The sequence below is a fragment of the Myotis brandtii genome, unplaced genomic scaffold (genome assembly GCF_000412655.1).
Source record: "Myotis brandtii unplaced genomic scaffold, ASM41265v1 scaffold440, whole genome shotgun sequence".
In the NCBI taxonomy this organism is placed as follows: Eukaryota; Metazoa; Chordata; class Mammalia; order Chiroptera; family Vespertilionidae; genus Myotis; species Myotis brandtii.
The window spans coordinates 6,186,771-6,211,524 of record NW_005366834.1 but is presented as its reverse complement, the minus strand read 5'-3'; the positions used below and the strand labels follow the sequence as shown (position 1 = coordinate 6,211,524).

Sequence of the window (24,754 nt, the reverse complement as noted above, 5' to 3'; positions counted from 1 at the left end):
CCCTTCACAAAGATTGAAATCACAGAGTCTAGTTGTCCAGTTCCTGACAATGTGTGGGTCCCGCTGTTATTTGGAGCTCTAAAATGGGACAGAGCCGTGCTGGGCAGGCCCACAGTCAGTATGCCAGCACTCAGCAGGCCTGGGGCAGATTTCTCCAAGACACAGGAGTGCACAGGAGGGAGGGTGTGGAGAGGTCAAAAGGCCGCCCATGGCCGTAGACATTCAAGGGACACAAAAAGGAACCAATGGGGGCAAAGTGGAAGGGAGGGGGAAGCAAAAGAAAAGCAGTTGGCCATGGCAGAAAGTGTGAAAATGACTTTAAAAAATTATTAAAAATCACTACACTAACCCATGATCAAGTTTCACAAAATTGGGCCCATCTTATATTAATTCTAACAAGTCAAAACCAGAAGGTCAAACCAAAAAGGTTAGAGACGGCTTTAAATGGGAGATGTGATTATAAATCATTAGGACTGTGTTTCCTGTGTGGCCTGGGGAAATCTTTCTTGGGGGATGACTTCAAAGGACCAGGCAACCTAATAGCCTTTTGCTGGATTAATAGAATGAGAAGAATAACTTTGAAAACAAAGTCTAATTATGTTTGTTGCAAATAAACAGCAAAGGGCATGGAGGAGGGCATCTATTTGTAGATTAGGGCAATTAAATCTCCCGCCAATAGAATATTTCAGAAGGCCCCATACAGAGACTGCACACAGCAAATCCTACAAAAATCATTGTGTGCAGTAATCATCCTAAGTTTACTGGGTAAGTTAAATAATTACCCTTTAAAATACAATTAGGTAAACTGATCTCTCTCTAAGCAATTTCAGAGCAATCAGAGATAACAGTTCACTCTCAAAGTGAAAAAAATCTAATTTAGAATTTATTACTCAATTCTACACTGTGCATAAAGGGTGCTATCATGATCACCCGTGTGCCTTGTGAATGTTCCAGAAAAGACATCCTCACGTCAGCAAGGTAAGACTGGAAGACAGCACTGGACAGGAGTTGAGCGCTCGGCCACATCCGCACCCTGCAGAATCGTGGTGCCTTTTAATTTGCCTCTTCTAAATCTCTATCCAAAGCTTGTTATCTAGGACGATAAGCTAGTAATTTTGACATTTCAGGACATGTGCTGACCTGCCCGTGTACTGCATCCTCCCGAGGACACAACTACGCATATTTTTCAACCAAGTGTGTTAGCTTGTCACTTGCACATTTCTTTTTCCTTCTGCAAACACTTGCTGGTGAGTGTAGCCTAAGTTATGAGTCCAAGGGGAGTATTTCGGTCCTCCGTATTCCGAGGACCAATCAACAGCAATTAAGATTTTCGCGTGGAATGGAATTTTAAGTGAGCTTTAAAACCATCTCCCTTGCCAAAAAGGAACAGCTTGCATGAGTGTGCAAAATTCTCAGAGACTGAAGGAAATAAGAAAACATGCCCTTTTGTGCTGCCACACTATCGCCTACTACCTCCCTGGGTCCCCCGAGTTCCATTGTAGGATTTCAGTTACACAAGGCTCTCCTTGGTCTCTAACACTAAATAGAATTTTTAAAACTGCTTTTTAATCTACTTGAGGATTATTATGCTGCAGCCAGCACCACCCCTGGCCACGCTCAAGGTAAAATGGTTGTTGGAAGGGAGGACACCAAGAAAAGAAAAGCCTTGAAAGACCAAAGAAATATTTTCCAGCTTTCTCTACAAAGTCCTCCACCTTATCTTTATTGTTGTGTCCTCCAAGGTGACGGATGGAAGAGTCGGAGAGACTTCCCTGCAGTAACCATGACCCTAAGGTGACTTCCAGGAATGTCTTCTAAATCTTCACTCAACTGGGGCTCAAGAACCAGCAGCATCAAGTCACCAAGGAGCTTGTGAGAAATGCAAGACCCTCAGGCCCCACCCCAGACCTGCCAATCATAACTGGCATTGGAAGGAGACCCCCATATGATTCGTGGATAGTAAAGTTTGAGGTGCACTGCTCTGAGCCAAAGAGTAATTCATTTTTCAAGCCGTCTATGTTTCTGAGAAGTCATATTTTGGCAACATGAAAATTTCATCAGAAGTATTTTTAAAGATATAGAAAAATACCCATTGGCATGTTTTACCAGTTACCATCTGACTTCAAACATTACTATCTTTTTTGTGTGTGTGCACTAAAATATACATACGAATATAAAAGTTACCATCTTGACCATTAAGCATATGGTTCAGTGGCATTAAATCCATTCACACAGTTGTGTAACCAACACCACCATCCATCTTCACAACCTTTTCATCTTCCCAAACTGAAACTGTACTCATTAAACAATAAATCCCCGTTCCTCTCTCTCCCCCAGAAACAACAATTTCTTTTCTTTTTAAAAATAATTTATTGATTTTATTTTTTAGGGGGAGAGAGAGAAACAGCGATGTGAGAGCAGAATATCAATCAGCTGCCTTCTGCACACCCCCTACCAGTGATTGAGCCTGCAACCCAGGCAGTGCCCTGACTGGCAATCGAACCAGCAACCTTTTGGTGCACCGGAGGATGCCCAACTGACTGAGCCACATTGGCTAGGTCAGAAACAACAATTTCTTAATACCCTTTTATAACATACCAAATTGGGTTGAAATTAGCCAATGCCTTGGAAAATTACTAGACACAGGGGCTTGACTAGGACAAGGCCATGCTCTGCACCTTTGACCAGATTCCTTCAAGACTTTATCCCAAAATAAACTGTTCAACAAAACAGGTCCAGAGACATAGAAGCATTGAACAGACTGTTGAATCTCAGAGGGAAGGTGAGGGTGAGTGGGTGGGTGGGTAGGAAGAGATCAACCAAAGACCTTGTATGCATCTATACATAACCCAGGGATACAGATAATAGGGTGATGAAGGCCTGGATGGGGCAGGGTCGGGGGCAGGCTAAAAGGGGTCAATGGGGGGGGAAGGGGGACATATGTAATACTTTCAACAACAAAGATTTTTTTTAAAAAGAATTTATCCCAGCCCAGTTAAAAAGCAGGTGTTCCTGGGCACCAGGACCAGTTAATGAACTTCTCCTCCTCCTCGGTGACCACGCCTGTACGCCCCACAGTGAACTTGTAGGTCAAGAAAGAAAGAAACTAGAGTCTTTTGGCCACTGCCAGTTCTTGATCCTAGTCTGAGCCCAATTCTTTCAATCTCATCTCACTTTTCTCATATTTTAAACCCTGCAATTCCTACACAAATCACCAAGCTAATTATACTTGTTAGACTTGGGAATGACAGAGTAGACAACATTAAGACCAAGTATTTGAAGACCGATTGAAGATCAGAAGTCCACGTTGAGAGTTGTTTTCATGTTTAAGTACACGTTACTCTGGCTTCGTTCTTTCTAAACCCACAATCCATAAATACTGTCAAGAGTGAACAGAACTACTCCCTGACCATCCCATTCCACTTCCACCCTCCCTGAGAGCTGTCCATGGGCTGTGACACAGACTGCTGACCCCGTGTCACAGGCAGTAGCACTAAAATGCTGCTGAAGTTGCCATGTTAGAAGCCTCCATCCACTAAGCAAAGCGCAAATAAGAACAGAAAGTGTCTTAGAACCTTGAAGACAGTAAAGCAAAATAAGCCAGTCACCAAAAAATGGCAAATATTGTATGATTCCACCCATATGAAGTATGTGAAGCAGTTAAAGTAACAGAGACAGAAAGTAGAAAGGGGGTTACAAGGGCTGGGGGAGCAGAGATGGGGAACCCGTGTTTGGTGGGTATAGTTTCCGTATTGTGAGACGAAAGAGGTCTAGAGCTCTGTTGCACAGCCTGTGAATGTACTTAACACTCTCGAACTGCACGATAAAGTGCTTAAGACAGTAAATTTAATATTGTGTGGATTTTTACCACTTTTATTTTCAAAAAGGGAAAAAAGGTTTAAAACATTATCTTTGGGATTAAAAGATAAGTCAACAACAACAATAAATAATTGCATTATAAATCTTTTAGGAATACTTATGTCAAACTGGTACACTGAGTAAGAATTGTTTCCTTTTTTATTGCATTTGAGAAGTATGTGCAGGGCCTGAAAGGGACTGAATTCGTGGGGCCAGTGAGAAAGAAAAAGGCAGAAGTCAAGGAAAGACAGAAAAATGCTGACCAAGCCTGCACGAGAACTTCAGCATCACAGCGGTGCCCCACCCTGAAGTTCAGCAGAAGTCATTTAGTCGGTTTATAGATCACACAACACGACCTGACAACCCAATGGGAAAAGAACCAGACTGGGCACCAGTGCAGCAACCACACCTGAGAGGGCTGGTAAACATGTGATCCCTTTGCCACCTTCTCCCTATGCCACCACCCAATCTACGTCCACAAAACACAGCTATATCCTCACACCACCAGATGAATTCCGAAGAGCCATTCAAGACTCACATGAAAAAGCATCTGAGGAACTACAAAACAGCCCAGTAAAATCACTCCTCATGAAGCCAAGAAATGAGAAAGGTGCCACCCCCAGGGACCAGCTGGGCTAAGAGGCAGAGAGAGCCCAGTAGCTCGTCTGCCTGAAACTACACAGCACTGCCCTTGCAGCTTTCATGCTCAGCACGACTTACAAGTGACATTCAGAAACTCTGAGTTTTAAATACTGGTATAGAACATCCTTTTATTTCTTGATGTCTTAAATTTTGATATGTGCCTCTGAGGGAGGGACCCATTTGTAATATTAAAATTAATTTTCTTCATAAAAATGGAGAAACTGGGCTCCTTTCACAATTACTCAGATATAGTTGATGAACAACATGTTATGGGCACCTATCCCCCTGCACAGTAGAAAATTTGCATATAACTTTTGACTCTCCCAAAACTTTACTAATAGCCTACTTTTGACCAGAAGTCTCACCAATAACATGAACAGTCGATTAACATACATTTTGTATATTTATATACATTATAAACTGTATTCTTACAATAAAGTAAGCTAGAGAAAAGAAAACGTTAAGAAAGTCATAAGGAAGAGAAAACACATTTACAACATTTCTTGGGGGGGGGGAAACAAAAAATCCAGGGCTGGCTGGCATGGCTCAGTGGTTGAGCATTGACCTATGAACCAGGAGGTCACAGTTCAATTCCTGGTCAGGCCACATGCCTGGGTTGCAGACTCAATTCCCAGTGTGGGGCATGCATGAGGCAACTGGTCAATTATTCTCATCATTGATGTTTCTATCTCTCTCTCCCTTCCTCTTACTTCCTCTCTGAAATCAATAAAAATGTACTTTAAAGAAAAAAAAGAAGAAAAATCCATGCAGAAGCGGGCCTGCACAGTTCAAACCTGTGTTGTTCAAGAGTCAGCTGTACAACCAATGAGCCAGTTTCTGGATTCACATCGTATTTCGGTTTTCAATGATGGGGCTTTTCATTTGTTTTACACACAAAAATGGAGAACCAGGAGCAGCGGGATTCCCACACACAGAAGGAACTTCTGCAGCTGCTTAACAAGGCGGATAGGTAGCTCAGGCGAGGGGGTTAGTCAGTCTGATTCTTACAGGAATCCGAACACCGCCACACTACCTCCTCACTGGCCAGCCAGTATCTCTGATACTCTATGAATAGTTTAAGAATTTTAAGGGAAAGTGGTAAGGAAACCAATGAGCAAACATCAATATATTCGGACTTTTCCTCCAGCTGCTTGCATTCCATACTTCTGATTCTTGGACAAGAGCCCCCAGGAAGGAGACCGGCCAAGTGGAGCCAAGTGGAGGCTCTTCTGTCCCACCCTGGTTGGAACCCTGCCTTGTGCTCCACTGGGGAATGTCACTGCATCTCACACACACTCGAGGTGCGCACTTTGCATTCCTTGGGCGAAGGGACCGGTGCTCACCTGACCATAGTCTGTCTGGAAGACGACGACGCCCTCTGCACAGGAATTGACAGTACTTGGAAAATGCTGGCCATTCTCTCTCAGCCAGACCCGTGTTCCCTGTAAACAAAATAAACAGAATTTAATGATGCGTTTGGATTGCATGTTGTGGCAAAACACCACCCTCAAAATTACTATGACTACGACATTCCTTTAAAAAAGAAACTTTTTTGCCCTAGCTGGTTTGGCTCAGTGGATAGAGCGTTGGCCTGCAGACTGAAAGGTCCCGGGTTCGATTCTGGTCCAGGGCACATGCCCAGGTTGCGGGCTCGATCTCCAGTGTGGGGTGTGCAGGAGGCAACCGATCAATGAGTCTCTCTCATTGTTGATGTTTCTATCTCTCTCTCCTTCTCCCTTCCTCTCTGAAATCAATAAAAATATATTTTAAAAAGAAAAAGAAAATTTTTGAAATGCAAATGTTCTTCTCAAACAAGCAAAGAATGACTCTTCAGAAAGCATCACCTGCAAGCTTTACTATAGAGAAGTGTGACGGAGAGGGAGGCCCACTTGGACAGAGAGAACGAAGAAGGGGCTGAGAACATTGTAGCCCCTGTGTTACTGGGTGCAACTGACTTATAGGGATTATCTCATTTCACTCACAAACAAACACCTGTTGAGGCAGGAACTATTATCACACCCATTTTACAGATGGAGAAATAAAGGCCTAGAGGTAAAGTTTTATGCCCATAATCTCAAGACAGCGAGAGAACTCAACCCCAGGCAGTTGGCTTCCAGAAACCACAAATTTGGCCAGGTCACTACTCTGCTTCACCCCAAGTTGAGAACTCTTTGGGACCTGCGAGGGCTCCCATTTTCCTGGGCCCAAGCCCCATGTACGTGCCCTCTTGGAGGGCTTCAGACTCCCTACTTGTACCAAATCCATGAGTCAACTGGATTCACCAAGAGAGGGACTAACATTTTAGTAAATATCAGAACCCAATCCACTGGTAGGAATGTGGGTAGGATTCCAACAGACACCAAATGCACTCCACAGTCTGGGGTTGTAGTCCAAAAGATAACTTCCAGATCCCATTGTTTTAATGAAGGGAATATTTTTTTGGCATTGATTTCATTTCCATTGTAATTTCCCAAGTGGACAAATGAAATAAATATATTTTTTAGCTTTTCTTCCTTTGATTTCACAACATAGAAACTATTTGTTTCCAAGAAGGAGTGATAAAGGAGTTTGAAGAAATTACTGGGTGTTCGCTGGTCATTCCAATCATAAAGAATTGCCTTTATGATGTACACCCAAATGATGGACAGCTTTAGTATCTCATTACGTTATTTCTACTGTGCTCAACCATTTCATTAACTCCAACAAAAACAAAACTGGGGAAAAATATACCAAATTATAACTTGACAAAGCAGTTAAACGGAACAACTTCTTTTTCTAGAACTTTCAACCTCATTTCAATGGCCTGCATAATTTCTGTTATAATTTACAATATATTGGTTATGGTATGTTAAACTTCCAGTTTAAGGGGTTACTACTGCTCTGTTAACAAAGAGTTGGCAGGAAGTAAGTAATACAGAAGTATACTGAATTTATGCTACTTTTGCTCTTTATAAATAGCAAAAACAGTAGCTTGCAGTAACGGAGTGCCCATGAGGTGTCCTGGTCATGAGCTCAATGACACTCTATATCTAATACTAATCCTCAGTAAGATAGGAATCCCCTCCCTGGGAGGAAACAGAAGCTCAGAGCCTAACTTCTTGCCTGATGTCACAGTGAGTGACCCAGCCAGGTCTCAAATCTCTCCAATTCCTAACCCCAGGCTCTTCCCACACATCACACCGACTCTATTTATCTCCTTAAAATAACTCATAAATAAATCAAATGCATTAATAGATTAGTCAATAATTAAAGTATAATACAAAGGCCCCTTCCTTTAAGTGGCCAGTTATCACATACAATCATTTTCAATCTCTCTCTCTTTCTTCCTCCCCACCCCCTGGGAGGAAAATTTTAAGAAGATATAAAAATTCAATTTAAGTTACTCACTCGGTGCCATCGATAACCAGCCAGGACCCAAAATGTTTGCCTTTACACCACTGTCACTCAGGATCCAGTAAGTCACCTTGAGTTGGATTAAAGCATCTGGGGCCAGCTAACTGGACCCAGGGTCTCTGGAAGCAGGGGGACCCAGAGGCGGGGGCCACATGTGCATGGGATTCTACAAGCATTTCCAAGAACATCAAGGTGGCTGAGGCCTAAAGTTGAAAGGGCACCGGCTCACATGATTCCCCGTGTGAGTTCTGCAACTTTCCTAGCATCCCCTATGACAGCCCCACACCAGGCCCTCCCCATGGGCACCCCATTTCTCATTATTAAGGGAATTTTAAATTGTTAACCTCATCCTTCCTTCTTTCACCACCCCTCCAAAGAGGGGTTGAAGTCCTCCAAGATTAAGGTGGAAAAGATCATCAGAAATGAATATGAGGGGTTTCTCTATAAGTCCTGAAGTCTGCTTATTTAAAGAACACGCATAACACCAGCAGCGGTGCGTTCTTATCTCCACAGGAGTGGGTCATGTACCTCTGATGCCCAACACAGGCTGAGATGCTGGTAACACCCAGAAACAATGAGAACCAACCGCCTGACGGTTCTGATTCTTGATTAGCAAACAGCTGCTTCCAAAAAGAACATTTACTTCGGGCCTCCTCTAAGACCCCTCAAATATCATTCCATACCAAACCATGTTATTAGTAACTAGAGGCCCGATGCACGAAAATCATGCAAGAGTAGGCCTTCCTTCCCCCGGCTGCCGGCACCGGCTTCCCTCTGGCACCCAAGACCTAGGCTTCCCTCGAAGCCCTGGCTTCGTCCAGAAGGTAATCCGGTCTCATTAGCATATTACGCTTTTATAATTATAGATGCTCGAGAAAAAGATTTCCGAGGGCCTCAACTACTTTTTGCATCTTCTTTTTAATTCACACTTTGGAGACTGGGACATTTGAAAGCTTTGAAATACTTACACACATGTGAGCACACGTGTGCACACACATGCGTGTACCCATATTCAAATAGAAATTTTCAAAGTCATGTAAGGTGAGAACTTTTGCTCAGTAGGTAAAATCATGAAATACTAATTCAATGGACCACCATCCCAGATCCTGGGCCCAAAGCACTGCTGCTATGACCATCACCTGCATCATTTTTATCAGAAAAGGATTTCATGTGCACATTTCCCAATTATTAAAACTGTCTATTTAGTAAGAATAAATTAAGGTTTTCATTAGGAAACATTACTGAATTAATATAAATTGTCGCCAGGATTAATATAAACCTCCGGAACTATAAACTCCCAGAAACTATATAAGGCACGCAGCTTCTTTTACTTGAGTTTTGTTGTTTCTGTTTACCTTTTCACTTGAAGCGCCATCAAGCCTTTTATTGACACAGTGGTATATGGTCAAACACACAGTCCAACTTCCTTAGTCCAAAAGTCTTTCTCAACAGGTGTGAAGAGCGGCTGATAAGCAAGTTTTATGAAATACAGCCCCAAATAGCAAATTTAGGGCCCCCAGGCCAGTTCCCCAAGACCTGTGGCAACTGGCTTCCACAGGTAGGGAGGGAAATGCATTCAAAACTCCCTTTGTTCTTTGAAAAAGTTCAAACTGGCAATTTTCATAGAATCAGAATTGCAAAGTAAAACCGTTGCAATGCCTGTCTTTACATAGATAAACTGTTTCCTGGTCGTTTCTCTGAGTCCCCAGACTTTCTCCTTCCATTCCATTGGAATAGAACACATATGCCCAGGTCCAGAAAAGAGGCCACCCACAGGTATTTGAAAATGAAGTCACAAGCAGACACTTACCAGACCATCCAAGTTTGAGTGGGAAAGAAAAAATTGCCCAGCATATGCAAACCATTATATCCTGTCATGGTGAAATAAGGCTGATAATTTAATGTACAATGCAGGCATACGGAGGAAGCTCACAACTTGAGTAAAATATGCCTTTATAAGAAGGTAGAACAAGTTCAACCATAACATACACATTTTATTAACACTTGGGCAAGTTTTCATCTTAATCTCTGAGACGGATATGTGTTAAATTTAACAGCTAAATACTTTTCTGCACATACTCACCAGTAACAGTTTTACACTATAAAGCCCTTTCACATAAATTGATCTTCAGAGCAATCCTGTAAGATATGGGGAGGCAAGAAATACCATCCCTTCTTCAAAAGTGAGGTTCATTGGGGTTCCATTTTCCATTGCCAACAAATGATTTCCTAGCTATAATAAAAAAGGACCGACTATACCAAGTGTTGGTGACGATGTGGAGATAGTGGCGGGCATGTAAAACAAAAGTGTTTCCACATAATCTTACCATATATCCCAACAATTCAACAGCTAGATATCTACCTACTCAAGAGAAAAATTTTAAAAGTCTTGCAAGCAAATAGTCATAGCAGCATTATTCATGATAGCCAAATACTAGAAACCAATCAAATGTCCACCACTGGTACAGAAACAAAATGTGATAAATCCCTACGATGAAACTCTTCAGTAATAAAAACGAATCACTGATAGAATCAGCAGATAAAGATGAATCGCAAAAACTTCATGTTAGGTGAAAGAAGCCACACACAAAAGAATGCCTATTATAGGGTTCCATTTACATGAAATGTTCAGAAGAGGCAAATCCACAGACACGGAAAGTAGAACAGCTGCATGGTGCTAGGATGGGAGGGACACTGACTGTGAACGTGGAAAATGGAACTCGGGGGGATGATGGAACTGTTCTAAAGCAGGACTGTGTTGATGGCCACACAACTGTATAAATGTACAAAAACTCACTCAACTGTGCACCTATAATGGGTGCATTTTATTGTATGTTATTATACCTTGGTAGTTTCAAACAATTTTTAAAAATTAATTTCCCAGCTTATATACATCTCCATTGTACATAATTATTTTTAACTATTCCATAATTGGAAAAACCCATTCATGTTTTTGTATTTGAGTGATGGAGGTAACCAAGAAACATACAAAAGAAACCACTCAATAAAAATCAAACCCACAACAATTAATTGTAAGGGCTGTGTTAAAACTCAGAGTTCTGAATTGAATTAATTAGTATCTGCTCTCCACTGACACTGACCAGGGAGCCAAGACACCACACAAGTCATCCCTAAGGTAATCGAAAGGTGAAGTGTCTCATGGAATTCAATTATCCTATATAATAAAAGCCTAATATGCTAAGTGCCCGGTCAACCAGTTGGCCTTTCAACCAATCAAAGCATAATATGCTAATGATATGCTAAGGCCGCTCAACTGCTTGCTATGATATGCTCTGACCATCAGGGGGCATAGTCAACTGGTTGACCAGTTGCTATGATGTGCACTGACCACCAGGGGGCAGACGCTCTGACTTGTAGGTTAGCTTGTTGCTTGGGTCTGGCTGATCAGGGCTGAGCAAGATGGGCCGAACACGCCCTTGAGCCCGCCCACGGTCCCTTCCCGGCTGGCCAACCTCCTGCATCCCTCCCCAGCCCCGATCATGCACCAGTGGGGTCCCTCAGCCTGGCCTACACCCTCTCACAATCCAGGACCCCTCGGGGGATGTTAGGGAGCTGGTTTTGGCCTGAATTCATGCACCGGGCCTCTAGTTAATCATAAGTCCCCAGCCAGTGCCCCTCTGGGCAAGAAAGTTAACCTGGCTCCTTTCTTCCTCCTACCATGGCTATGTGAGGTAGCTACACAAAGCCTAAAATCTTTACACAAAAATGGCCCTCTGCACAAAAATGCTTATTATTACTTACCTTAAGGTAAAGAAGATAAAAATCACCACATAGATTTCAACCTCTTATTGCCCTTTGAACAACTATGATATTTCTCTTTTGGCTTTAAAAATGATTTTCCTGGCTTTGAAAAAATTACGTTTAAAAATACGGTAAGAAAATAATCCTTGAAAAGAGATAATGATGACGGACTTTAAATACCATGCTGTGTGGCATATTCTAATTACAGATTCACGGAAAAGAGAATATTCTTCAGCAAAACACACAACTCAATCTCAGACCCAGAACAGGGCACCACACCTACTTTTGTCCCACAACCACTTACTTGGCCTATGTTAAGTATCACAGTTCAGGATTCTCTAACAACCTACATGAGAAAGTCACAATTTGGTCCTGAAATGTGATCTGCCTTTTTTTTTTTTTTAAGGCAAAAAGGTCAAATAATTTTGTAAAGGATAAATTAAAGACTATTTAAATCTGCAGTAAATGGAGCAGCTGAGAGAAACTTCTTACTTTTTTGCCTGTAGTGACATAGTAAAGAAGCAACCCAACTTGGCCTAGAAGTCTCCTGTGGAAGACTGGGGAGTGGGCATGGAGATCTTGGTTGTGAATGGTGTTAAATTCCAGAAACCAGATGTGGATCATATATTATACTAAGGATTTAAATAGCACTTTTCTCCTGTTTATTTTTAATTGAGATATAATTAACATACAACATTATACTAGTCTCAGGCATCCAAGATAATGAATCAATATTTGTGTATATTATGAAATGATCACCACCATATGTCTAGTTAACACCCATCACAACACATAGCTACAAATTTATTTTCTTGTGATGAGAACTTTTAAGATCTACTCTCTTAGCAATTTTCAAATATACAATACAGTATTATTAACTGTGGTCACCATGCTGTACACTATATCCCCAGCACTTATTTTATAACTGGAAGTTGGTCCCTTTGGACCCCCTTCATCCATTTCTCCCACCGCCACTTCTGGCAACCACCAATCTGTCCTCTGTATCTCTAAGTTTGGTTTCTTTTATTTCACTTCCACGTGTAAGTGAGATATCTCCTGTTTTATTGTCTTTTTTTTCTGTTGGAAGTAGGAATACCTTTTCAGCTTCACAGATGTTGTTTTTTCCTAATCCTTATTACTAAAGCCCACTTCAAAGGACACACGGCTTTTATAACATTCAACGTTCTAAAGCTGGTTTCTCAACCTCGGCATTCTTGACATTTTGGATGAAGTAGTTATGCTGTGGGCGAGGGGGCTGTCCCAGCTGACAATTGTGGATGTAGAGTAATACAAAGTTCTGAGGGAGTTTTCAAAACCATTCACTGTCCAAGACATCATTAATTGAAAGCAGACTCCCTTGTAAATTCTAGGAATTTCCACAACCTCCCAACGTAGCATCAGCCCGGACACAGCATACCTGGGACAGATCTAATTTCCAGGGACATGAAACTGAATGCACACAGCAGGGTCAGGGAGCGACCTCTGCGATGGGATTCAAAACGTCTGACAAACATAAGGGGAAAGTCTCCGAGGCCGGGTAGACGATGGTGCCAGAGGGACTCTTCTCTTCCTCCGCTCTGTCCATTGCGCTGTTTCTGTTTTTGTTTCTTCCGATGCTCTTTAATGCTAATTAGAACGAACTTTTAATGTTCTCATGCAGGTCATTGGAACTGCTCACTGTGCTTTTTCACCTCCGGAGCTATTTCAACCCCAAGTGCTTGCAAACCCCAACACAAAACTTGTCAGAAAGCTTGGAAACAGAGAGAATAAAGACACAACATAATCACACCACAAGATAAGTATGAAAAATGCAGCGTGAACACAAGCAGCGGGGACAAGAAGTACTGCTGGCTGGGGATAGACACGGGAGATTTAAAATTAAAGGGGAAGGTGGAACCTAAGATCCTTCCCCCTGGACAATCTCGAGGGCCCTGGAAGTAAAGTGAAGAGGGTGGGCGCCGGGCTCTCCAAGCATCCCCGCAGCCGTGGGTGGTCCTTAGCCTCTGCGGCTCAGCAGAGTGAGGACCCACAGCGCCGAGTGAACTCATGACTCATGCGTGAGTGCAGGGTTTTAGACCTGAGCTGGCAATCAGTTCTGAGCTGTATCAGATTCCACGGAGGAAAGCTTCACGTCAGCCCAGGGCTCTTAGGCTCTGAATGGAACACGGGCAAGTTCAGGCTCTGTCCTCAAAGGCCAGCACCAACCGCTGAGGAGGAAAAAGGAGTAAAGGGGGGCTCAAAGCGAAACTGTGAGCATACAGCCCCAAAAGTTAGAAATGTGGTGCGAGGATCCCAGGTCTGTGCCACTTGACTGTTGGTTGTGAGGCCGCGATGGCGTTTGTTTCCGATACAGGCAACCCCGAGAACGACAGTCCTGCCGCCACCGGACATGATGCCACCATTCAATTCCGGAGGAGAATGTGTGGTTGACACTCCACTTCAGGACTCCATGGCATAATTTGCACCCCTCCCCAAAGATTATAGCGGAAGTGTTGAGTTATTCCCAAGGCTGGCCTATAGAAGTTTTGGATGGTGTTGCTTTTAAGTAAGAAATGCATTCAACTATTTGTAGCTACAATATATTTGTAGATTTCGGCTATGTCATCATCATCATCATCATCATCATCATCATTATTATCAACATCATTTCTTGGGATTGCCTATGGGCCTGGGATCATTTACAGCCCTATTTCCACAGGAAGATTAGTGTCCCAAACAACTAACTCACAAGCACACCTACAGCACACTATGGCTGCGAACTGAGGCCTGTCTGCATTCCTTGCTATCAAGTTCACAGACAACCCATCCAAGTCTTTGGACAGTCCGGTCTCCAGTGCACCCAGCGAGAGGATCGCATGGCACCAACATTCTTTCCCGTTGTCCTGCCCATAAGGTCAAACTCTGTCATCACTTTCAGCTACTGAGAAGGGCAGCTTCCATGCAGAGGGTACAACAAACACTGTACAGAGTAGATGGTGGAAAGGGAGAAAACAGAGGAAAGAAAATGGAAAAAGTATCAGCAATAATAAACTAACTTTTATATCTAATAAAGACTCATTGGCATCCCCCACTCCAACCCAAACAACAAACTAGACTAAATGGCAAGATGCCTACAGGATGAACTTATGCCCCTGTAAAGAGTTTATTCCCATGATTATAGGGGTTTAACTTGCCAGTTGATTCAGTCCTGATTTCATATTCTGATTTTCTCTACCTTTCTTGCAATTCCTTGAAACAGTTTTTCAGTTAAATATAGTGACTAAAAATACAAGAAACAATTCAACACTGAAAGAAATGAGACATTTCCAAGTTGCTGAAATAATCTCAACACTGTAGGAATATGACAATCCAAGGAACAAAAATATAATCACTCCATCTATTAGCCAACCAATCATCACATAGCCAACAAGGTGTTTTTAAAAAAAATAGAAAATGGACCTAACGACTCAGCCAATACCCCTAAAGTTCATTCAGTATGTGTAAGTCATTTACCCATAAGTCCGTCCATCCATCCATCCATCCATCATCTACCAGGCCACCTTTTTACAAACCCATGCTTCCCACAAATATTTTTTAGGCTTCCTATTTCGCATCAGCACTACAAAACAGTATAAAATGGTCCCTGCTCTAAAGAGCTTACAATATATTAGAAGTAAACTATGCCTATTCTAAAAAGCTTCCCTATCTAGGTGTTTTTTTATGAAAATTATTTTTTAAATCCTCATCCGAGGATATGTTTATTGATTTGAGAGAGAGAGAGAGAAGGAGAAAGAGAGAGAGAGAGAGAGAGAGAGAGAGAGAAACATTGATAGGTTGCTTCCTATACGTGCCTCAATAGTGGACCAAACCCACAACCTAGGTATGTGCCCTGACTGGGAATCAAACCCACAACCTTTTGGTGTACAATACAATGCTCCAACCAACTGAGCCACACTGGTCAGGGCCCATCTAGTCTCTTTCAAAGGGAAAAATTATGTAACATAATGAGCAGTAGAACAAGACGAGAAAAAAAAGCAGGTAAGTGGGGGAAAGATGTACAAAGTTAATAAAATGAATAAAACGGTTCTGAGTCTAAGGACTATAAAAAACTAGTGGGAAATCCTCTCAGGAGACATAAAATAGCTGGTTGAGAGCTGCATTCCATTCTCCCTTTTAGTGGAAACAGTAGGAGATGGGGAACAGAAGGAGCAATAAAAAGCCATCACAAGATGTTTGCACACTTCATGGCATGCAGTACCAGACGGCCTTCACCTCCCCTTTCCTAGAGCTTCCTGTCCTTTCCTATTCTTGATGTGAATACATTAAAAAAAAAAAACTTCACAAATAAACAAAAACTGATAAAATTATCTTGATGAAATCCTGGCTGTGTTCTGACTACCATCTGTTTTTAGCAAAAAAAATACACAAACTTACTCAGAACAGGAGTTCACCAATACTTCATAAAAACAAACGACCCAAGTACACAGTGGGAAGTAAATAAACTTAACACAGCTATTTCTCCTTGCTGTTGTGTCCATACTAATTAATGCCTTTGCAGAATTTTATTAAATTTCAAAAATAGTTAATGTTTTTCATAAAATCGTACTTCCTGGACTTAAAGGTGCTTAAAGGATAATCCCACCCAATCAAAAAGAACAGAGGCGGGCTGATGAGAATGTGGAGAAACAGACCTCATATCTGCTGGTGAGAATGTAAAAACGGTGCAGTCTGGCAGTCCCTCAAAATCTTAAACACAGAGCTACCATATGACCCAGGAATTCCACTCCTAGGCATATCCCAAGAGAAAGGAAACTATATGTCCACACATCAAAACCAGTACACAAATGCTTGTAGCAGCATTATTCACTACAGATTTTTAAAATGTGGCATAGTCTATAGTGGAATATTATTTGGTAATGAAAAGGATGGAGAACTCATCCATGCAACGCCATGGATGAGCCTTGAAAACATTATGCTAAGTGGAAGAAGTCAGGCACAAAGGACCACATAGTATATGATTCCATTGATATGAAAATCAGACAGCAGTTGCTGGTCTCCTAGGGCTGGGTGTAGGAGTGACCAGGAATAGGTATGGTGTTCCTTTATAGGGTGATGAAAATATTCTGGAAATTAGATAGTGGTGATGGTTGCATAACTATTAGTATACACCAGTATTAGTATACCAATATATACAAATACTAGTATTTAATGAATATACCGAAAACCACTCAATTGTATACTTTTTTAACAGGGTGAATTTTTTGATGCGTGAATATATCTCAAATGAAAAAAAGAGAAATGGAAGAGACAGACAACTACTCAGAAAAACAAGCAGGCCCCTATCTGACTCTCCTTGATTAAAGGCCTTCACTGTTTTGAGGAGCACAGGTCAGGTACTCTACAGAATGCCCCTCAGTTGGTGCTCGTCTGGGTTTCTTCTCAAGGTTAGACTACAGTATGGTGGTTTCCAATGATGGCTCAACGCAGGCGTCAAAACGCCTGAATGGGAATCCTGGCTTTCCTGCATCTGAATGTGGGCTGGGCCAAATTAACCACCAGAGGCCTCAGTGTCCTCATCTTAGAGGAGAAATAAACACCACCTACCTCCCAGGTAACTCTGAGATGAGGATGAGTGGAAAAGCACACATTCCCCAAGGAGAGCAGAAGTGGCCACTGACCAACTGAGCCAGGAAGACGCTTTGCCAGAGACACAGCCCAGAGATGAACACCCAGCAGAGCGTGCCATCTAACAGGGATGCCGCTAGGTCATTTATACTTGATGCCACAGGGCTAGTTTGGGGGTACGTACACAGAGTGCCCGTACCTGGGGGTGCTGATGAAGGAAGGAAGCAGGCCTCACAGATCTGGGTTCTGAGAGATGAATGAACAGGACAAACCCCACGGGCAGGTGGAAGCCTCAGGAGGAAAGGCCCAATGATGCAAATTAGCCAGGCACCGCTTAGGTAGGCTAAGATACGCTGTAACGTGGCTCACCTGCTGGACTTAATCACCATCTGTAAACTATTAGCAGCTGCACGCAACTGAACAACGGAGGCATTCACCTTTGTCCAGTCCAAGAAAGAAACAAGTCCAAGAAAAAAACAAGTCTCAGACTCAACCCACCAAGCGCTAGAAACCACTGAGGACTGACTGCCTCCCCCTGACCAACAGACTGTGGGGCAAATTCCACTGTCTTGCAGTGCAATCGATTTTTTTTTCTAACTATGTTTTTACAAACACAAGAAGCAAAACACAGCAGCCACGCCCTTTTTGAAATATCAACTTTGAATTCCATCTCAGTTCAAAAGACCCTCGGTCACGCAAAACTTGGAAATTCTCAAGATCTCCTGGAGCAGAGTAAATGGTGGGCAGAAGCAGGGACTGGAGACTGTAGTTAAGACCCCACTGGGGTGGACCAGGAGAACAAGCTGAACCCTTGGGCTGAATCTGTGGCCTGCCAACCAAATGGGGGGAAGGGGGGCGCCTCGGGGCAGGTAACACCAAGCTCTGAGATCTGAAGCTAAAGGAAAGTTCCTCCCACTTCCTCCTGGCTCCTGGTTGGCTTCTCCCTGCCCCTGGATGCCAAGCCCCATCTAGACCAAGTGGCCCTGGTCCACATGCAGGACCCCTTTGCTCCCCTTTCTCATTCCCACAAGGTCTCTCACTACCTAAGGCAGTGGTTCTCAACCTTGGCTGCAGAACCACTGTTTCTTTGTTACTAATGTTGTGGCCCCACCCCATAACAAAGAAACAGAATTTCCGGAGGATGAGGCCCAGAAATCAGGATTTTAAAAAGATTCCCAGGTGATTCTAATGTGCAGCCAAGGTTGAGAACCACTGACCTAAGGGCTAGTGGTGAGAACAGGCTCGGCCCTGCAAAGGAGCTGCTCCCCAGCGAGACCAAAGGAAAGTTCCTAGGAGTGGAGTCCGGTCCTCTGCTCCTACTGCATCCTTCCCGCATCACTCGAGCCACAATTACACACACACACACACACACACACACACACACACACACACACTCACTCTGCCTACTCAGTACAAAGCTGACTCCTGGCTGGAAGCAAGGACATGCCTACAATAAAAACCCCTTTGGTGAACCCGTAACAGAGGGGCTCCTCCTCTAGGACAGGGTGGGCCTGGGTGCAGGATGAGCAGGCCAAGCAGGGCCAGGTGAGGGCTCCACCGAGGAGACAGGATTCTGCTCCTAAGCCATCCACCTGGCCCCATTGCTTCTCTCTGCAAAAGAGGGCCCTTTGCCACTGCACAGGCTCACGGAAGGAAAGTAACTACAGGCAGAGGAAGTCATAACTCAGATGCCAGGCCAAGCACATGTCCAGGAAACTATCCAGGGATAGAAACACCCAGAAGGGAGATCCTCATCCTTGACTTCACAGCAGAATCAAAAGCACTGAAGCCTTTTAACCTCGACAGAGTCCAGGGGCCCAGCCCAGATGTGCACTCCTGGGAGGGCAGGCCCTGGGTCATCCGTGGCTCCACTGAAATTCTGGGCCCGGTGGGGGTGAAGGCTGAGGGCTCCTTCCCCTGCCCCCATATGCACATTCACCAACTCAGGGACTCTCAACCCTGGTCGACTCCCAGGAAACAAGGGTCCCGCACAAAGCAAACACCAGCTTAAACAAAGAGCACTGGGTTTTAAACCATGAATCTAAGCAGCTGCCCTGAAGGGGAAAGCATTAGGTCCCAGCAAAACTAGGAAGGAAGAGGAGGTGGGAGAAAAGTTAAGTTAGTTAATTAGCAACATATATATTCTGTCACCAAACAGAATGCCTTGCTCCTGGTAATGTACTAAACAATGCTGACATACTAGTACACCTCTACACTTATTCACTCCAAAAATCAATGCTCACTGCAATCCACATATTTGTTTTGAAATAAGTCATTTTGAAACATGCCATTTGAAAATTATTTTCGAAGTTCCCACAAAACTGCACCGATATCAAAGCCTAAAAATGTACCCTTTTAAAGAAAATGTCCTTAATTAGCATTCTTTAGGGACTCTGCAGTACCCCTGAAGAAATGGCAATGGAATACCATAATATCCCATTCTAAGACATATGCAAAGGCTCTCCCAGTGTGGGAATTCAGCATCCGCAGATAAACCCGTGTACTAGCACATCTATCTGTGTGTAAGCCCACACCTCGGCTTTTCAAATGGCAAGAGATCTTTACAGGCTTCCACAGCAAGTCCGTGCGCTGCTCTCTCCTGCTAACACCAGGCAAACTGGAAGGCCCCATGTCCTTACAATCCAAACTCCTTTGTTCTCCCAACAAATGCCATTGAGGTTTGTCAACAGACACCGGAAGTCCTAAGAAACAACCCTTCATCTCCACTGCCTCCATTTACAGGCTACAGTGCCGGCTCTCCCTGGGGACATCCTGCTTGGGCCAGGAGATCTAGCATCACCTAGAACAGCGGTTCTCAACCTACGGGTCACACCCCTTTGGGGCTTAGCAACATATATATTCTGTCACCAAACAGAATGCCTTGCTCCTGGTAATGTACTAAACAATGCTGACATACTAGTACACCTCTACACTTATTCACTCCAAAAATCAATGCTCACTGCAATCCACATATTTGTTTTGAAATAAGTCATTTTGAAACATGCCATTTGAAAATTATTTTCGAAGTTCCCACAAAACTGCACCGATATCAAAGCCTAAAAATGTACCCTTTTAAAGAAAATGTCCTTAATTAGCATTCTTTAGGGACTCTGCAATACCCCTGAAGAAATGGCAATGGAATACCACAATATCCCATTCTAAGACATGTGCAAAGGCTCTCCCAGTGTGGGAATTCAGCATCCGCAGATAAACCCGTGTACTAGCACATCTATCTGTGTGTAAGCCCACACCTAGGCTTTTCAAATGGCAAGAGATCTTTACAGGCTTCCACAGCAAGTCCGTGCGCTGCTCTCTCCTGCTAACACCAGGCAAACTGGAAGGCCCCATGTCCTTACAATCCAAACTCCTTTGTTCTCCCAACAAATGCCACTGAGGTTTGTCAACAGACACCGGAAGTCCTGAGAAACAACCCTTCATCTCCACGGCCTCCATTTACAGGCTACAGTGACGGCTCTCCCTGGGGACAGCCTGCTTGGGCCAGGACATCTAGCATCACCTATGTTTTTAGCACTCAACCTGTGGGTCGCGACCCCTTTGGGAGTCGAATGACCCTTTCACCGGGGTCGCCTAAGACCATCGGAAAACACATATATAATTACATATTGTTTTCGTGATTAATCACTACGCTTTATGTTCAATTTGTAACAATGAAATTGGGGGTCACCACAACATGAGGAACTGTATTAAAGGGTCGCGGCATTAGGAAGGTTGAGAACCACTGACCTAGAAGGACAGAACCAAAAGGGTCCAAACCTCTCACTTGACAGAAAAAAGCAAAAGCCCCCTCTCCCCCCACCCCAAAGAGGTTTGTTTAAATGCAAGGGGATCATAGCAAGGACCAAATGTTCTCGGTGGCTAACCCAGAATTCAGAAAGATCCTGGGCAACCCACCAAATGCTATCAAGCACTTGATGACTGTCACTAAAACTCTCCAGACCCTCCTAATCTCAAGAACTCCTTGAACTCTTTTTGTTCTAAGAAAGAGCTGACCTACAAGTATGTGTGCCCTCCTGCTGTCATCAATCAGGACTGGCAGATAAGCAGCCTTCTCCTAAGGAACTCTGCTGGCAGGCAGGGGAGGCCCGCGCAGCAGAGCAATGGAGGAAGCAGTGCATTCTCCTTGGGGGACGAGCAGCAGGACTTATCGCCAGCAGCTCACAGACTCCAGAGATAAAACCCTCAGGAGCTCCCTGCTTGGTTCCCAGCTCCCTCTGAGCCCTTCTTGCCTCCTGGCTCAGTGCATTTTGAGGCCAATGCTCACAGCAGAATTCAGGCAAGCCATGTGTCACATTGTAAACTTTCTAGCCACCACATTTTATCAAAGAGTAAAAAGAAACGGGTAAGCTTCATTTGAATACAGTGGGGCCTTGACTAAAGAGTTTTTTGAGATACCAGCTGTCTCTCGGCCGATTTTTTGCATTGAGTTGACAGAGTATTTTGAGTTAACGAGCTCCTTAACGAGCTCGGTCTCGGAACGAATTAAACTCGTAAGTCAAGGCCTCACTGTACTATCTGTTATTTAACCCTAGAGGTTCGAAATATTATCACTTCCTCATGTGATCAATATAAAAATGTATGGATGAGAATTTCGCATATGTTTTTCATGGTAATTCTCAACGTCTGGGGGGTATTTTAGACCCTGCACATCTCACTTCAGAACAGCCGTATTTCAACTGCCCACTGAATTGGATCACGAAGTTCTAGAAGACACTAGAATCTAGAGACATCATTATATGTGAGGTAAGATGGGGGGGGGGGTCTCCTTTTTAGTTTGCTTTTTCTCATTTTAAGGAACAAATTTCCCCAGGGACAACCAGCAAAGCTATGTATGAATTATTCATCACCTCACCTGCCCCACCCTAACCTACTCAAATTCACTGGGGAAATAAAGAACATTCTCTTTCTCTAGCTCTGAAATAATAAAAGCATGTGATAAATTAGAATTGCTCTAGGAATGTAAATTCTACATGCCCACTATATAAGATGATTAAACAGCATTGGGGAATTTGGCACATAAATACCCATGACATTTTTTACCCAAGGGAGGAAGAAAAACATATCTGTTTATTGTAATATAAAACTAGCAGCAATTTCAAAAGCAGTGTTTCAGAAATTCTTGAACTCTTAATTGCATATGTCAGCTCATTAACTGAGTTATTGGTGATTTAGAGTTAAGACAAATAAAACTAGACAATTAATTATATATACATCAAGCAGCAGAAAGCATGTGCTTTCACCCCAAAACTGCCCTCTCCTCCTCCCAACCATGACCAGATATTTTTAATGTGATAACAGAGGACGAGGAAAGAGCCTAAGGCAAATGTGTTTTGAACTGGGGTCTCCATGAGCTCTAGGTTAGAAGGTGAAGGTATTTGAGCAGCAGTGATAACTACCCTGTAGCCTGGAGTAGGGATCAGAAGAAAGACTGACTGCAGAAAAACTTGTAAATCCGCCCCCCCCCTCCCCCAATACTCAGCAGGGAGGTGAACGGCTCAGAGAGGCAAACTGGCTTTTCAAAACTTGGGCTTCGCCATCCAGGGACAAAGACCCAGTTAGACCACCTGTTCTCAACACCTTCCCATGTCTGATGCCCCCACCCTGGTCCCACACCCAACCCTGTCCCTCTTTAATTTATGCGACACCAGGAAGCCAGTGTGATCCTTGCAGACCACATCCCTTCTTATTTAAAGCCCTTACACATGGACAAAATCCCTCCTGTGGCCTGTGGACCATGGGCACCATGCCTCCCCACCTCCAGCCTCATCTGGACCTTTTCTCAGGTCTCAGCCATGCGGAGCCTCTCCCCACTACTCTGCCAGCGATACCACTGCACCCTTTTAGCCTGGGCATCAATATCACCTCCCCTGGGAGGCCCTGGCCTGCTTCCCCAACACAATCACCTCTGCTCCTGCACCTTTGTACCCGGACAGAGAAATCAGTACAAAATAACTCCTGCAATGCCAGCCCTCCCTGCTAGATGGGGCAGGGGGAGGGGGCAGGACCACTTCTGCAAAGGAAAGACAGAAGGACAGACTCATAACAAAGACCAAGAACACGGTGGACTTCAGCATGAACTCCACCCATTTGGACACTTTGCCAGCAGAGTACATCTGTCTTTTACCGGCCCTCTCCTATTAATAATGACCTTGACCTTTTGTGTCCAACTCACTTCCTTAAGCTTCTCTCTACAGCATTGAAACAGGTGAGAAGACTGGCATTACAGTTTCTGGGGTTCACACTTGTGGAATCCAATAATACAAGTGATAGCTACCCCCTAAGACACATCAGATCCTGGATTACCTACCAGCACCCGCCCTCTGCTAGAGTCCTTACAATGAGAAGTCAGTGCCTGCTGACCCTGGCACCCAGGCACCGATCCGCTCACTGCCCAGCCCCACCGTGCTACCTCCAGTGCTGGCCAGACAGGTTTTCTAGATGGCAGAGAGGGCACAGGAATTCCACCACCACCCCAGCCCAAGTGCCTGGCTCCCTGGCAGCCTCCAGAGCCAGACCAACATGAGGCCATAGTTTCCACATGGGTGGGCGTTCCTTTAAAATGACTGATTTGAGAAGTGTTTGTTTTTTCAACCCAGGCTGAGGTATACAAGAGGACTTTCCAGAGCTCTGACCTGGTGTTCTATTTCTTCCAGGAATCCCAAGGTAGGGTCTCAACGTTTAGCAAACTCCTTTTACCTAGAGAAGCACCACCACCCAAAATTCCAAATGCATTCATTCATTCTACAAATATTGACCTAGCCCCTCTTGCCCGTCTCTGGGCCAAGAAAGACACAGAATTCAAAGATGAGGACATGGGCTTCAGAACTCAGCAGCCCAGACATACCCTTGGAGAATAACAGTCACAGTAGACATGTCTGCCAGCCGCTGTTCTAAACACTTCACATGAGCTAACTTGTTTAATTCTAACACCAGCAATGAACAGGAACAACTAATATTGCCCCCTTAAACAGATGTGAGAAATGAGGCACAGAGCAGTTAAAGAATCTGCCCCGAATCCCAGAGCTAACAGGTAGTGGCACTGGGTTTTTTTTTCCCTTTCTTTTATTAAAAGAACAGCTTTATTAATGTGAAATTTATATATCATCAAATTATTTATATCCAGGGAAGTCCATCCTCCGAATTCCTCATAATTCTGCCTCTCCCATCACTTGGCTTTCCTGAGACAGTTTCCTATCTTATAAATTGCAAATAAGCTCTGATCAGCTGAGCAGTGAAGGGGTTAAATTAAGGAAATGCAGGAGTAAAAGGATGTTGATGCCTGGCCCAGAGAGAACTGCTCCACAGCCTGAAAATGAATAAGACAGTACGCTCTCAGAGCTTAATCTAATCAGACAAAACCAGTAAATACAGAAAACAGCCATAACAAAATGCAGAGATAAATGACACCGAAAGTGCACATAAAAAGACAAAGGGCAATTGTGTGTTTAAATGAGAGTAAGGATCTGTGTTTCTTGAG

At 43.7% G+C, this 24,754-nt stretch overlaps 1 protein-coding gene across 1 annotated transcript in view; it reads right to left on the bottom strand.

The window, feature by feature from the left end:
* The window catches only part of MYO10 (myosin X), a 205,652-nt gene that overhangs the window by 156,175 nt on the left and 24,723 nt on the right, over positions 1-24,754 (bottom strand). Inside the window, exon 2 of the mRNA XM_014546332.1 lies at positions 5,844-5,942. Coding sequence (XP_014401818.1) covers positions 5,844-5,942 — 99 coding nt within the window. The remainder of the gene's footprint in view (positions 1-5,843; positions 5,943-24,754) is intronic.